Below are 16,110 nucleotides of genomic sequence, written 5' to 3'. Positions count from 1 at the left end.
AGATCTCGCCCGGTTCGCTGTAGCACCTCAGACACCTTTTGTTTGTAACTCAATTAAAGCGTCTTTGAAGGTCTGTCCAACCAGCTCACTACGTGCTTTTCTCAAGATCTGTCCTGTTTCCTACCACAATGTTCTCGTTCCAATTTACTTAAATGGAACGGGGATTGCACGTTGGGTCTTTGCAACACACTCGCACCCAAGAAAAACACCATTCACAGCTCAGGTGTTTCTGTTAGTGTGAAACAAAAAGTGTCAAGTCTGTAATGCCAAGAGAGGGAGGACAGGTATCGAAAGGAGCGCAGAGCCTTGCATGCTACTGTAGGTGTTACCGAGTCCCCAAGCACACTCTCAAACACTCAACAAATCACACAATACATCCTCTTCAGTGTCCTCATGGGACGTAAAACCCACAACCGGTCATCTCCCAATTCCCTCTTTTCTCATTCCGAGCTTTCTACTAGAGCCGCTTTTGTCTGCCATGCGTTTGATGTTTGCCTCCGAAACGCTTTCGCATGGGCCTAATCTCTTGTCTTCTCTTCTCTTCCAGATGGTCACGAGAACAAAGAAAATATTTGTAGGCGGATTATCAGCTAACACAGTAGTTGAAGATGTGAAGCAGTATTTCGAACAGTTTGGCAAGGTAAGGTGCTTTTATTTTCCTTTGGCTAATTTCATGGAAAGATGCTCGCGTGTGAAGAGAAACACTGTCCGTCAGGGAAGTCTTTCATGTGGAGACTTTAAAGCCGTTTAAGATGGTTTGGAGATGAAAGACCAGTCCGGTGTTCACCCAGTCTGTTTCCAATGGCAGACGTTGCAGAGATCTCTTGCCTGCATTGAAGCTGCAGTGTGTAAAAGTTATATAAATGCTTCTTTATTAGCTCAATTTGAATTGACAACTATAAATGACAGTGTAAAGACTGTGGTTCTTTAGTGATTTCAGTGTTTCTTTTTTGTCTAAGCAGGCTGATCATGTAGCAACATAATTTTTAGATTTTATGGTTGTGATTTACTCTTTTTCAACCAATGGAAACTACATGAAAGTGGTTAGGAAACCAGTTAGGAAACTGTCATTAGGTGGCACCACAAGAACCGACAGGCAAATGACACTAGCTTGGTTTCCATCACACTGATTTTATTAGTGCTGCCTCACGATTAGTCGCAACTAATCGTTTGCAGAATAAAAGTTTTTGTATATGTGTGTGTACTGTGTATAATAATTATGTATAAACACACACACACACACACACACACATATACACACACACACACGCATACATTTGCATGTATATATACATGTTTATATTTATATATATATATATATATATATATATAAATATATTTTTCTTAATATTATACATGTATGTGTGTGTATTTATATATACATAATTATTATACACAGTACACACATATATATTATGTAAACAAAAACGTTTATTCTGCAAACGATTAGTCGCGACTAATCGTGAGGCAGTTCTAGATTTTATGCTCATTTTGAAGTATTGCATAAGAAACATTTTTACGCTTGCTTGAGGTGGTTTTTGACTTATGCGAAAAAGAGTAAATGCAAATAATGGGAGATTAAAACGCATTTGCTGAATAAATTCTGACATAGCGAACATTAAACCCACTTGACTGAGCGTTTTTTTGGAGTGCCTTTTTATTTTCTGTTGGCTACTAGGTCAACAATACCACCTTTATTCGCTCGTAAAAAGTGTATGGAAACGCACTTAATTCGCAATTGTTCGTTTTACTTTTTATGCGAATTTTGAAAAGATTTTCTTCACATTTCGATGGAAACCCAGATATTGAAGGGTTTTTGAGAGTGATTCGGGTGCAATGGTGTGTGATTTCTTGAATCGCTCTTGCTGTACTCTTGCAGTGCCACATTTAACAATTCAGCTTGGTTTTGCTAGTTTACACCCTTTCCTGTTTTAGCAGGCTGATCATGTAGCAACTTAAGTTTAACCAATGATTTGCGTTTAAGGGCGTGATTGGATTTTTCCATCCAATGGAAAGCAAGGAGAGTGTTTAGGAAGTCCTTTATTTTAACAATACTTGGTTTCCACTTTTTTTTAGCATGCTAATGTAGCAGTATACGTTTAACCAATGATTTGATTTTAAGGGGATGATTTAAGGGTTGTACTTTTTGTCCAACCAATAGAAAACTCTAGGAAAGTGTTTAGGAAACCGGTTTGGTGTGTCATTCAGGTGATGCCACAAGAAACATCAGTATTGTGAGATTGATTCGAAAGCAGACTTCTCGATTTTTCAAATTGCTCTTGAGGTACTTTAATGTCATCTGCCTGACGTCTCTTGCTACGCCGCATAGAGTCGAACACGCCTATTATTTCAACAATTTAGCTTGGTTCTGCTAGTTTACACTATTTTTTTTGTCTAAACAGGGCAGGCTAATGTAGCAACCAAAGTTTAATAAATGATTTGATTTGAAGGACATGATTACTTTTTTGGACCAACCAATGGAAAACTAGAGAAATGGAAACTAGTTACAATTCTGCTTGGTTCTGATAGTTTACACATTCTGCCATTGTAACTAAAAATTATTTCGTTTCCAGCCTCTGCCAAGGCCCAAGTGTTTGGTTCTGACTCGCTTGTTAAAATACATAAGGATCATTTTCCCAAAACCGATATCTACGGCTCACAAGTCAGAGATTGATAGCTAGTTCTTATCATAGTTTGGCCCGGGTGAACTTTTCTGTTTGCTGTATGATATGACTTTGAGTAAGCTGGCTGTCTCCTATTTCAAGCCCTGTATAAATACCTACCTCCATTTGTTTGCAATCAGCTGTGTCTGAGTGGACCTAACACACACTTGACTTGATTGAAGGGCTCAATTATGCAGATGTTTTACTTGCCCCGCTCTGTACGTCTTGCCCTGGGGGTGTTTTCACCAGCGCCAGTTCTGGCAGTAGACAACAGCTAAATAATTGTGATTAAAGGAGCCGTGAAGGATTTGTAGCTTCTTAGGTCACTAGACTATATTAGTCTTGCTGTAGGATGGTTTATTGCCCGGCACTTGCCGGCCCTCTTTACGTGAAGCCGTAACGGTGGGGGCGGTCCAGTAATGCTCACGCTGGGGTGCTAAAGACATCGGCGCCCATGTTGTTTGTAAGTTGGCGAAGGTGCGATTTACTGAAGTACTCGTCTTGGGAGACGAGGAAACTACAAATTGAGCATTTGTGCGAAAGTGAGTTGTTCGAAGGTTGGATGCTCATTTGCCTCAAACTCCTGATGACTCTGCAAGTCTGTCCACCTGGAGGTTGTGCCATGCCGGTGTCAGTCCAGCTGATACCCGGAGGTTTGTGCGTGTGAGCGTACGCGTCGGCCAATTAACAGTGTCTCCTGGCGAGCAGTAAGGAGAAAATATGAGGTTCCTGGGAGGAGAGCAGGTGGCGTGGGGCAGCGGGGTCACAGGATCTGTCTCCTTAGAAGCTCTGTTTTCCTGAGCTCGTCTGACAGCTTATAAACTGCGAGAAAGGCCTTATACACACGCGCACACTTAAGCAGGACTAACTAACAGTGTTATTGCACAACACTGCAGAATTAAAATTTTAAAAGCTTTTCACAATGGTCCTTTGAGTTCGATCCACTTTTCATTAGCATACAGTCGTTTTGTGCTAATGCCCTACGTTGGCTTTATTGTTTCTGAAAAAGGCATGACAACAAATTTCAGTGTTTCTCTCTGAATCATATAAATATGTTAGGATACGAAGGAGCGTGCGATGTTGAAAAGTCACGTGTCATGATTAAAAAGTCTCATCTAGCCATTTTTATTGATTTGCAGTGAAAGCCCGGACCCCCACAGACACACAGATCACCACATTGAGTCTTTCTCCCTGTGTAAACCTTCATGTGCCCTAATTAAATTCGATGGCTTATGCTTAGTCATAGGTTTATTGTAATCGGATTGGAGTTGGTCTCTACACTTATTCTACTAAGTTGAGACAACTCTTGTTTACTTCATGACCACCTCTCTCTCTCTTTCTCTCTCTCTATACCTCTCTCGCCCTGGTGTTCACAGTGCTGCTGTGGCCAGGCTTTAGTTTCATTAGGCCTGAAAGTTGTTTCCAAGCCAGTGCTCCACCACAATCGAGCCTTTATGCCTCCTCTGCCCTGGTTCCCATATCGGCCTGGGTGAGAGCCAACCTCTGCTGTCTCGGGGCAACGTTTTTACCTCCTCCAGCCCAGATAGAGAGTCTGTCAGTGTAAGCGCAGAAACATGAATGTTTCTCATATTACTCATTGCGTGAAGGAATTAGTTATTGTTTGCAAAAAGGACAACAATACAAAGTTGTGCCTCATAGACGTTACTATATCCGTGTATTTTAGCATGGCTTAAATGTTGGCTAACACTTTACTTGAAGGGTGTTCATAAGACTGACATGACACCTTCATAAATTATGACATGACACGTGTCATGAACATGAGATTTTATGCACGTTTATGACAACTGTCATTAAGTGACATTCACTTAATTATGTCATTTTTAATGCAAAGATGAATGTTTAAGATGTCTTTATTATTACAACTTGACATAAACCAATACCAAAACCAATAAGTTAAAATCATAACTTGTCAGGACAATTTGACATTACCAAGACAACGTAACTTGTCATAAATCTGTCATAAACATTACATAGCATATTATTTATCAAACTTAAGAAACTACCTAGCTTTAGCTTCAATCACTCCTTCCAGAAAAAGTGGAGGTTTTTTATTGTTGCGGGCAAAAATCCTTGATCTTTTGGCACAATTTCTTAAAAAATGCGATGGAATATGCGGGATATTTATGCAATTTTATGCGATTAAGTTGCGGGAACTTGCAAAAATTGCGGGAACTTGCAAAAACCGTTAACAGCTTTAGCAGCTTTTCAGTGATCTTCACGTCACATAATCACATAACTTCATAACGTTCCCATGGCAACAGTGGACATGGCTGGGCTTGTATGAAGTAAATGCAACATTTTTCACTTCCTGCTAAGATGAACGTGATTTTTGCTACGAAAATGCGGGGATTATGAAGTCATGCAAGCCCCGCATATTTTGCGCACGGATATCTGCAATTTATGCTGCGAAAGTGCGGCGTATTCGAAAAATCAAGCCCCCACATACATATGCGGACTTTGGCTGATTATGCGTTGAATCATACGATCGCATAATCAAATTTTTCTGGAGGGACTGTTCAATATGTACCACTGTAGTTGAGGTCAAGAATAATATTTATGACGCTGTTATAAAACAACTTGACAGAGTATTAACACTGACATTTGACAATGACATTTTAATGACAAATTCAATTTGTATCGCTGGTAAACAGTGGTCAGATAAATATTTATGACACAAATATAATGGCCTCATGACAATGCAATGTCAAAACCAACCACATGACAGTTTAATGTAATGTTAACCCATAAAGCTATGAAGTGTCTTAAGTTTGATCATAAATCTGCTATGTCATTGTTATGACAGATTTATGACAAGTTATGATATATTGTTTTGTGTCAAGTTACATAACAAAGACATCTCAAACAATGTCATCTTTGCAATAAAAATGACATAATTGAGTGAATTACACTTAAAGGTGCAGTGTGTAGATTTTAGTGGCATCTAGCAGTGCGATTGTGAATTGCAACCAATGGCTCAGTCAACCATTCACCGAAATGTATAGAGAAGCTACGGATGCCGCCACAGGACAAACATGTTGTCTAGGACAAAATACAGAACTAGTGACAAAGCGTGCTCTGTAGAGCAGTTAGTCCATTTAGGGCTACTGTAAAAACATGGCGGCACAAAATGGCTACTTCCATGTAAGGGGACACACAGTGTATGTAGATAAAAATGACTCATTCTAAAATAATAAAAACTATACAGTTCATTATGTAAGGTCTTTATATACCACTGATAATGCAGTTATGTATATTATATTGCATTTCTGTCAAGAGATCCTTCTAAAAGTTAAACACTGCACCTTTAATGACAGTTGCCATAAATGTGCATAAAATCTCCTTCATGTTCATTACACATGTCATGTCATGATCATGAAGGTGTTATGCACATCCCTTATGCACAAGTAAAGTGTTGCCAAATATAGTTTTGACCAATCAGAGCTGTCTATTTTAAAGTCACATTCACAGTGTGTAATAACATTGCACTGTAAAACTGAATATTCACAAATAATTTAGATTTTAAAAATCACTGTTTATTTTTCCCCACAGAGCATGATTTTGTCTAATTTTGTTCTTGAACAAGTTTTCATTTTCTTGGTGGTGTTTTTGACTCATGACTCACTGATTCGCCCACATCGAACACCAGGTACATTTACCCACAATGCACTAGTTTTGGTAGCAGACCGTGTGTTGTCATGCTGCTGTACTAATATGTCACAGTTTTCTCCGTTTGAATATTCAGCGAGGACAGCGCGCGAGTGGGCCGTCTGTAATGACTGCATCATGTGCGCTCACTGTTAGTTAATTTAGCATACTTGGTGAACCGCTAACATTTAATAACGGCATTCGATTTACCTCAGGCCCGGGTAATAAAAACAGTGCACCGCTCTATTTGCAAGCCTCAGTGCATCACCGAGCCCTTAAAGTCTGATTTGATAAGCTTGTTTAACATGAGGCGTTCGTGGATTTGATGTGAAGAGTTTTTCCTCATATTCAGGGGCGAGATTCAGAAACATGACAACGGTTCAGCGGTTTGAGTAATGGCAGCCATCCAGAGTTGTTGTAAAAATGCATCAGCTTTCTCTCAAGGTTTCATCCTTTGCTCCCAAGGTGTTTATCCTCGCCGCTGTGGCCTTGTGCATGATATGGGAGGTTTTGAGTTAAAGCTGTTTTTAAGAAATAGTTCACTCGAATATAAAAATTCTCTTATCATTTACTCATGCCACTCCAATTGTTTATGACTTGGTTAAAATTGTTATTTGGGATGAACATGGTGAAGCATCATTAAAGTATTCAAAATGACCAGGCCTAAATGACATACGCGCTTGCAGATTTCCGCGGAAGGCCCATCAATGCCCGCCATTGACAAGCACCTACCCCACACTTAAGCGTGTTTGTGAGCAGTAGCCATCATTGACAAGCAGTACATAAACCATGCACGTGCTGTTTGCTCTGACCATTTTTAATGATAGAGAGCACAAACCATTTGATATTTGAGAGGAAATTAAACTTACAGCATAGTTAAGGAGATCTCACTTGACTTTGTCATCTATGTGACTTGACACTCAGCACTCAGCACATGATCATTTTAAATCCATTACAAGACGAATGCTCTAATTGCTGTAAAAATGATGAAATTAGCTTGATACGTTGCTAAATTCATAATGAGAACGTATTAACACTTTAAAGCTTTTTTATTCTGCTATAATATATAACACTATAAGCAATAATATATGTAATATTATATACAAAATATAATTCTGTCTTGAAATGCACATTATCTGGTTAATGTTGGTCCAGTTTAAGTCAGACGACTCATTGGTTTGGTGTATTCATTTTCATGAATGTAAGCCTTTTAAAAGAATTATTTAGATGCAATTTTGTGATATCTACAGCTTAAATTCTGTAATATCTTTTAAAATCTTTAAAAAACGTTCCGCAGATTTAAAAAAAATCCAAAAAAATATTTTGTCTGGCCCTGCAAATGACTCAATGAGTTATTAATATTTCAATCTATACATTTGTGAGAGAAAATTATTAATATTTTAAGCTTATTTCAATACGTTACGCTGTGCTATGCTATGGTACGTTACGTAAGTTCAGATATAGTTGCACATCGATAGCGAAAGATTTAATGAAGGATTAGTCCATTTTCTTACAAAAACATCCAGATAATTTACTCACCACCATGTCATCCAAAATGTTGATGTCTTTCTTTGTTCAGTCGAGAAAAAATATGTTTTTTGAGGAAAACATTCCAGGATGTTTCTCATTTTTATGGACTTTAATGAACCCCAACACTTAACAGTTTTAATGCAGTTTAAAATTGCAGTTTCAAAGGACCCTAAACGATCTCAAACGAGGCATACGGGTCTTATCTAGCGAAACAATTGTCATTTTTTACAAGAAAAATAAATAATATGCACTTTTAAGCCACAACTTCTTGTCTATCTTCGGTCCTGTGATGCGCCAGCGCGACCTTACGCAATATGTCATCACGTCAAGAGGTCACAAATGACGAATACGAAACTGCGCCCCAGTGTTTACAAGTGTGGAGAAAGAGGACTGTTCTGACATTGTTGTATGTGGAATGATACTAATTAATGTCTCTGTGTCAGTTTATTGTTTAAAATGGTCCGCAAATGTGTGTTTCATATAACACGTGACCTTTCTACGTCACTACGCAATTACTTGAGGTCGCACTGGCACTTCACAGGACCGGAGATAGACGAGAAGTTGTAGTTTAAAAGTGCATATTTTTTATTTTTCTTGTCAAAAATGACAATCGTTTCACTAGATAAGACTCTTATGCCTCGTTTGAAACTCCGTTGAAAAAACTTTTAAGTGTTGAGTTAATTGTTAAGTGTTGGGGTCCATTAAAGTCCATTAAAATGAGAAAAATCCTGGAATGTTTTCCTCAAAAAACATATTTTTTTCTCGACTGAACAAAGAAAGATATCAACATTTTGAATGACTTGGTGGTGAGTAAATTATCTGGATTTTTTTGAAAAAAATGGACTAATCCTTTAAGGATGTGCCGCCACATTTAACATACTACGTAACAGCACAACAGCATTTTAATATAAAATGATTGATGTTGAACTGAAGAAAATAAGTCAAATACATTTTGTGTGGCATGAGGGTGAATTACGACAGAATGGTGATATTTTGGTGAACTATTTCTTTAGGACAATCTCTCTTGAAGAGACTTTAAGTATAAGAATTGTTATGGACAGGGAATGTAAAGTTGCCGTGGATAAGCAAATAATGAAGCTTAAAATCTTTCATGAACAGTTTAGAAACAGGGCATGAGATTTTACCCAATACAATTGGTTATACTAGATATACGTTTTAGTTTAATAAGTTCACAGAGTGCACCGCTCTACTTTGGGAGTTTTTCATAGTTTGTTTTCTTTTAATGTCTTAGGAGAAACTCCATTGTCTGGGACGAGATGTGTTATTTCTTATCAAAGGCCCCTTTAGAATACCTTCCTCCTTAAGACTGGTCTGGGAAGTGTCCTCTATTCACTGCTAGGGTTAGCAGTAAATCCCAGCGGATGTCTGTGGAGCCCGTAGCCCTTAAATGTTCTCCACACATCAGTGGCCTCGCACAAGTGGGAAGTCGCTAACAAAAGGTAGAAATTCTTAAGGGTGGCTGAAATACTCAATCATGAGCTCCCCGCTCTCCAGTGCCCTCTGGAGTGAAGGGAGAAAACAAATGAGAATCTAGTGAGGAGTGAAAAGGGAAGGTGAGGAAGACAAGCGGCTTTTCAAGTGCCTGGGATTAGTTGTCGTTCCAAACTCCTCCCCTCGCGTCCTGACCTCCCGCTCATTCTCAGAGCTCGCACCTGCATTTGTTTCACCACCGAGTTTTTAACAAGGTCTCAAAATGGCTTTCGCACTGTTTGTGTTAACCAGTGAAACCGAATCTTCTTTTGAAGATTGAAAACACAATTGATTTCGGGCAGGGCTGAGGTCGCCAGCCAGGACCTCGCTCTCTTTCCGTCTCGGTGTGCTGTTGCTCGCCTCCAGATTGATCTCTGTCCTTCTTTATTCGTTGTTTTTCTTGGCTGAATGTGGGTTTGAAAGGTTTGTGCCTGTTTTGTACCCAGAATTCATCTGTTATCAAAATGTCACCTTGCATTTCTAAACTGCTATGTATATGTAGTGAAAGCTATCTGTTTGCATTTCTCTCATTGTTTCTGAATAGCTGTCCATGGAGAAACATTTCTTTTCTTGCAGTTATGGCATTTGTTGTTTCTAACTAGCCAGACTTTAAAGGCGGGGTCAATGATCTCTGAAAGCCAATGTCGAAATCAACAAACACGCCCCTATCCCAATACAATCTGGACCTTCTTTTTGTCAAAAATCACGCACCCCGCCTTTAACACTCTGTCTCCTAAACCTCTTTCTCAACCTCTCCCTCACAAAAATAAACCATGGTTTTACTATAGTAAAAGAGCACTCTAAAAAGTGAAAAGGTGGATCAACTTTTTGGACCTACCAAGTATTTCTCAGCTAAACATACAAGTTTAATTTTGTACTTTTTTTAGGTGTTACAAATTAAAGGTATTTTTTTAAGTTACAGGACATTGAAAGTGCTTGAATTTATTTCATGCAATAAGTTTTCTGAAAAAAATCCATATTATTTCCTGTGTAGTGTAGGATAATATCATAAAGTTCTAGACTTTTTAAGCACATGTGCTAAACTGTTTGCTTTAAATTCTTATATCTTTTGTATGCAAATGTTGATTCATACCAAAATGCTTTTTTGCATAGTTGTGTTTGACACATGAAAATCTCTCTGGTAACGATGTAACTGTTGTTCCCTAAGAAGGGAACGAGACGCTGTGTCTCCCTTGCCATACTTTTTGCGTCCCTGTAACGTTGTCTTTGGCAGTATTTCTTTCAGATAGCGATATACTTTCTGGTTCTCGTGTCAACCCTGTCTTGAAGGCATTTGATATACACATTCAGACGGACTTACCACTGGAGGCGTCCCCAAAGTGTCACCACAGTGACGCAGCGCAAGTTCCCTCAAAACATTGTATCTTAAAAGGTAACACGATGTAACCTTGCTCTCACTTGAAATGTGTCCCCACATTTAGTCCTTGAATTTGAGGGTATTGGACCTGGAAAGGTCCTTGAATTTGAAGTTAACTAATGTTTGGGAACCATGTGAAGAAAAAGCATGAATTAACTTAACACATTTAAAATTTTTTATGTCAACTTATCACAAGTCAAAACTTTAAATAGTAGGTGAAATGTTATTTTCATTCTTTATTTTTTTACAGTGTGCATCTCAGATTTACAAGTCATTTCAACTTACCATTATTTACTTGCTACCACTTATACAATGAAGTTGACACATTTCAACTATATTTTTTATAAGTTATAACAACTCATCTCTAGCCAAGATAAATAATTTTTATATTTTCACAATGTAGTAAAACTATGGTAATGCCATAGGAATGTGTTATTACAACTCTTACAAACTGCAGCGGAGAGAGTCTTCACATTATAAAACCTTAATATTTCTTCTTTCATAATGTGCTGGGGACCAAGCAGAGCTGTCTTCTGAACATTCCCGTGTAAATGATCTTTAAAGGAGTTTTGCTAAAGAAAAAATAAAATGGCCAGTACCCAGTAGATTTCCCCTTAGTTGTCGGGCGGCTCTGAAGCTTAAGACCCAGCGACTCGCTCGTGGTTGCGAGTTTTACGATTCAGAGAGCGAGAGCTCAGTCTGTTTAAAAGTAAGAAAATGATTTAACGCTCTTCCTGACCTTTGTTTGCTCTAACTATTGGCTGTGTTGCCAGGAGTCAAGGGGGGATGATTTTAAAACGCCCACAGGAGGATTGGAAGTTAAAGTGCTTTTTGGCAATGATTTCCATTTTGATTTTTCTCTTTCCCTTTCCATTCTCCTTAGTTCGGCAGTACATCTTGTTGTTCAGGACCTCCCCGGAGTACATCATTTATAACCTTGCAGTGATGGATTGGTCTTACTTTAGTTGCCTTGTATGCACCAGAAGGCTCCCGTGCTTGTACATTATCCATATCAGGAGAGTAGTTGTTTCTGCTTTGATGGCATTATTTACCTGGCCCCGTCGGTTGGAGAGAGAGCTTGACCACATTCGGCTGACTTAATCACACTAATCACTCGGTTAATTGCTTTTCCTCATTGAAGTCCCTGTGCAGTAAGATGATTTAGAGGGCGTGAAAGCTGGACTCAAGGTCTTATAGATGTCGTCAGAGCTGCATTATTGACACGGCAGACTTTTAAAGTGAATAAGTGCCGGCGGTAAGTGTTTAGATTGTGACATATGGTATGGTGATGTTTAAGTGCGTTTGGGTTAACGTGAGCTGTGGTAAAGCTTTATGTTGTGGATAACACTTTAAGCTACATTTAATTAGCGTTCGGGTGTTTTATGTGGTTTGAGCTTTTGGATTGCAAACAGCTTTATAGACGGTTCCTTTATAAATAGAAACCCCCCATGTTGGTTTACACCTGTGTGATTTTTGTGTGTGGAAAAAACAGCCTCATTCTTCAGAATTTATCTTGCATACATTATTTTTTATGTTATGTTTTCTGCTATGATTATGTTTGATTATATTATATATGAGTAGGAAAATGTAGGAAGCATCTGATCCAGGACGGCATTGCTTTTATCCCTTGGTCTACCTGTACTCGCGTTATCCAAGTAAATCTTCCAAAAGGGTCTCTTTCTAAGCTTGGTTTGCCTTTGAGTCATCCGGTCACATGTGAACGGATACACCTCCAGGGCCAGTCGCATCTGTTTAAAGCACCAGCTCTTTTTAAGAAGATTGACCGCGATTGAGGATTTTCAGACCCCGCTAACATGAGCAAATCTCCGAGATAGCAAGCTTCAAACTGCAGGCTATTTTAGGTGCAAGTAAAACGGTTGCCCATATTTCGAAGTTTTTCGTCAAAAGATCTGTTTGGGCTTCGGCTCAGCCTTCTGCATTGAGTGGCACTATCAGATCGGCTTTGGCCGGTCCCACCGCGCCTGAAGCCTCAGCGGCCGATTGCGATCTTTTCCACCTCTCCCTAGGCGTGGAGTGCACCAATTAAATCAGCTCGCTGCTCTATTAGGATTTAACGGGAAAGAAAGGGACCCATTTCTATAGAGACCATGACATTTCCAATCCTCCTACCAGCACCGCCCGTTCACCTGTGGAGATAGCCTTGGAGTGGTAATAACTTTTGACTCAGGGGGGCTCCTGTGATCTTCAAGCTGGAGGAGCGCCTTCCAAGATGTGTCCTCGAAAAAGCCTCCACCTGCCAGGCCGGCTCTTAGTGAGAGAGACACCGCTGTGTCCCGTTCTGCTGTGAGCTCACAGGAAGTCTGCTGTGGGCTGATATTACACAAAGCTGTCCAGGAGCAAAAGCAGGTCTTGATTGACAGCTCGCATTCGCTCACGAACGTGACGCCTCCCAAAACAGGATTATCTCGCCGTGGTCCTTCGTGAACTCCGAGCGGCTTTGGTCTTCTTTTCGTGACAATTTCTCTTTCGCCGGAGAAGATTGATACGCTCGCGTCTCTCATCAGCCCGGAGTGCCGGATACGAAAAAGGAGAACATTTAAACGCTCAGCGTGAAAACAGTCAGTGTGAGCCCGAGAGAAAGAGGAGGAGATGAGAGCGAAATTATAACTAGAGTTGTCTCTCCTCAGCGTCCTTCCAAAATCTGATTGGGCTGACAGCATGGGTGCTTATTTGGCGCTGGGCCGCCTGAACGCTAACACGCTGCTACACGTCGCGCGCGAGTAATGTAGGAAAAAACACATAAAACAATGTCCCATTGGGATAACAACCTCTTCCACTCAAAATGCTTTGAAAGCTTTAAATGGCCTTGTTTCTGTCCCATGCTTTTCTTCTACCGTATGCTTGTTTATCCGCTTTCCGTAGCTTGATGCAACGCTTTAATGAAGCCTCGAAGGTATTGGGCATCATATACAATTACCGGGTATGTACAGCGTGTAAAAAACTTACGCTAGCAGGAACCCGGGAAGTCTGCCAGCGTGGTGTGAGAGATACACAAGGACTAAACTTAAAAAACAGCATCATCCACGCATACAATAATTAGACAGATTTCGCTACGAGACTCAGCCTCTCTTAAAGGGCACGTCCTCTCGGATGAATGTCAACAACTGCTGTGTTTCTTCTGTAGATGTGTAGACGGGGGAGGCGAGAACGGATAAATGGATGGAGCAGATTGGATTGATAAATATATTGGCCGCATGCTGACACGCACGCTATAGCGAGCTCTTTAAGGCTGTTTGCGCCGTTTGAGGCGACCGCATAAGGAACCGTTGAAGGGCTCTCCGGACCGCGATGCTAATTAACTCAAATGCCAATGCATTACCTGGCTTTTCTTTGTATTGTTTTTTACCCGGCTCCACGGTAGCCTTCATCTGAGAGCTGTAAGGTTGAATACGCACCGTGGGGGTTGTGGGTTTATTGTCTGTGGAGATGGATCCTGTAGGGCAGCCTAGCGAGAGGCCAAGGTTAAATAGTCCCTCACAGATGAGACGATGAAGAGGAATGCCGTTACTTTCCGTAAAAGGTGCAGAGAAATAGAGATGGAAGGACGAGTGTGAAGCTTCCAAAGCTTTTGTGCGTCAATGTAATCAGCATGACAGGTTTTGTGTGTTTAGATAAACAAGCACGTTTACCTTTGCAGGAAATCTTTATGCCTCCGAATCGGACGCGATCCATCACGTTTTGTCAGATTTTAATTGGACGAGCAGGTCCGTGCACATCCCTACACTCTCTAATGACAAACACATTTGCAATGACAGATATATACCAGACCTCAGGAAATGATACTTCCTCAGGCGAGCATGAATCCAGTGCGCCCGCTGCCCTCCTCCCTCTTCACTGGCTTCCTTCCCAGCCGGTGATCCTTTTTAGATTTGACTTAAGAAAATAAAAACACTCACAATCCATTAAAATGAATGATATTTTGCTGACTGATTCATCATCCCCCGAAGGTTTTTAACAAGAATAACTTGGCATTAAATGTCACCTTGAAATGGATTAAGGGAAAGATAGATACTGTAATTGTTTTTCCTGTCTGTGAATAAGTTTTGTAGTGTATTTCTGCCTCTCTTAATAATCTTTATCAACGCCACGGGGGGGAAGCGGTGTGATTCGAAATGTTACACTTTTGTAACGACAGCTTGTCAGTTTCAGACGACATCGAGGAGGAGTTGACCGGCCTGCTGGAGCTGTTGCCTCAATAGGCGAACTTCACAATGAGGGAGTGAATAATTCAGATGATTAAAAAGACGACGAGTACAAGCGCTCTAATTTCCCTTCACGGCAGGTGGCTGTCATCCATCCTTCCAAACAGCTGGTGGGAGGGTGGGCCGGGGACTGGTGAGGAAAGGGTCTGGGCCCGGTGCCCCCCATCACCCGCCTTAATGACAACACGCTGCTTCCCCATCGTCCAAACAGCAGCCATCACACAGATGTTCAATCTGCGTTTCTGACGAAAGGCTTTCGAGACCACTCCGAGACATTTTCGAATCACCCTGAAGTGCTGGCCTTCCAATGTGTCTTCTGAGTGGCTATAAATTGCGCATAGCATGAAAACATGGTTTTTCAGATGAGGAAAAATTACGAAATTTCCCAACACGACCGGAGTTCCCGTAGCTTAAATGATAGAGCTCGGCTCTGGCAATGCCAAGGGTCATGTTCGGTTCCCAGGAAATGCATGCAGTCATAAATATACCTTTTAGATGTACTTTACATAGCTTGAAAATAGATTAAAGTGTTTGCCCACTAAAAATATGTACACTGTTTATCAAATGTTTAGAATCACTTGACTACAATTTTTTTTTTTATGATTTTACAAAGTTTTGATCTAAAGACGTTTGCTTAAAGATGCATAAAACATAAAATTTCAGGTTATTTTGTGTACTTATATGTATGTGTTTTGATAAACAACAGACGTTTCCTACTAAATCTGACCCATCATCTTAACTTTTAAATCCTTATTATAAGCTTACCATTGTGAATCAGGGTAAAGTAAGGAGACAGTTTGCAACTACACTTGTGCCAATAGACGATATTGTAGACAATACTACTTGCGGAGGTTGCCAGCTGCCCTTAAAGGGACACTCCACTTTTTTTGAAAATATGCAAATTTTCCAGCTTTTTGGAAAAGGGACTCGGGCCGAGTACCAAAACACACTTGTACCCAATCAGCAGTAAGGGGCGTGTCTACTAACCGACATTGCTGCCTGGTTTGTGTATGTGTGGGGCGGGTCTATCAAAAGAAGGTCCAGATTCTATTGGGGTAGGGGCGTGTTTGTTTAGGTGATTTCAAATATCAACATTGGCTTTCAGAGATCGTGCACCCCACTTTTAAAGTAAAGCAGCTTCTGTTTTTGTGACTTGTCA

At 40.3% G+C, this 16,110-nt stretch overlaps 1 protein-coding gene across 18 annotated transcripts in view; it reads left to right on the top strand.

Annotated features, from left to right (window-relative positions):
• msi2b (musashi RNA-binding protein 2b) overlaps positions 1 to 16,110 on the top strand; it is a 332,893-nt gene that overhangs the window by 85,307 nt on the left and 231,476 nt on the right. For 17 of the 18 annotated variants that reach the window (XM_055196805.2, XM_055196803.2, XM_055196801.2 and 14 more), the window contains one exon: positions 548 to 640. The exons of the other annotated variant lie outside the window; for it this stretch is intronic. In XM_055196805.2, coding sequence (XP_055052780.1) covers positions 548 to 640 — 93 coding nt within the window. The remainder of the gene's footprint in view (positions 1 to 547; positions 641 to 16,110) is intronic. 18 annotated transcript variants of the gene reach the window in all.

Source organism: Misgurnus anguillicaudatus, chromosome 24, assembly GCF_027580225.2.
Source record: "Misgurnus anguillicaudatus chromosome 24, ASM2758022v2, whole genome shotgun sequence".
Lineage (NCBI taxonomy): Eukaryota > Metazoa > Chordata > Actinopteri > Cypriniformes > Cobitidae > Misgurnus > Misgurnus anguillicaudatus.
The sequence above is the reverse complement of the archived record's forward strand: the minus strand, read 5'-3'. Positions and strand labels throughout refer to the sequence as shown.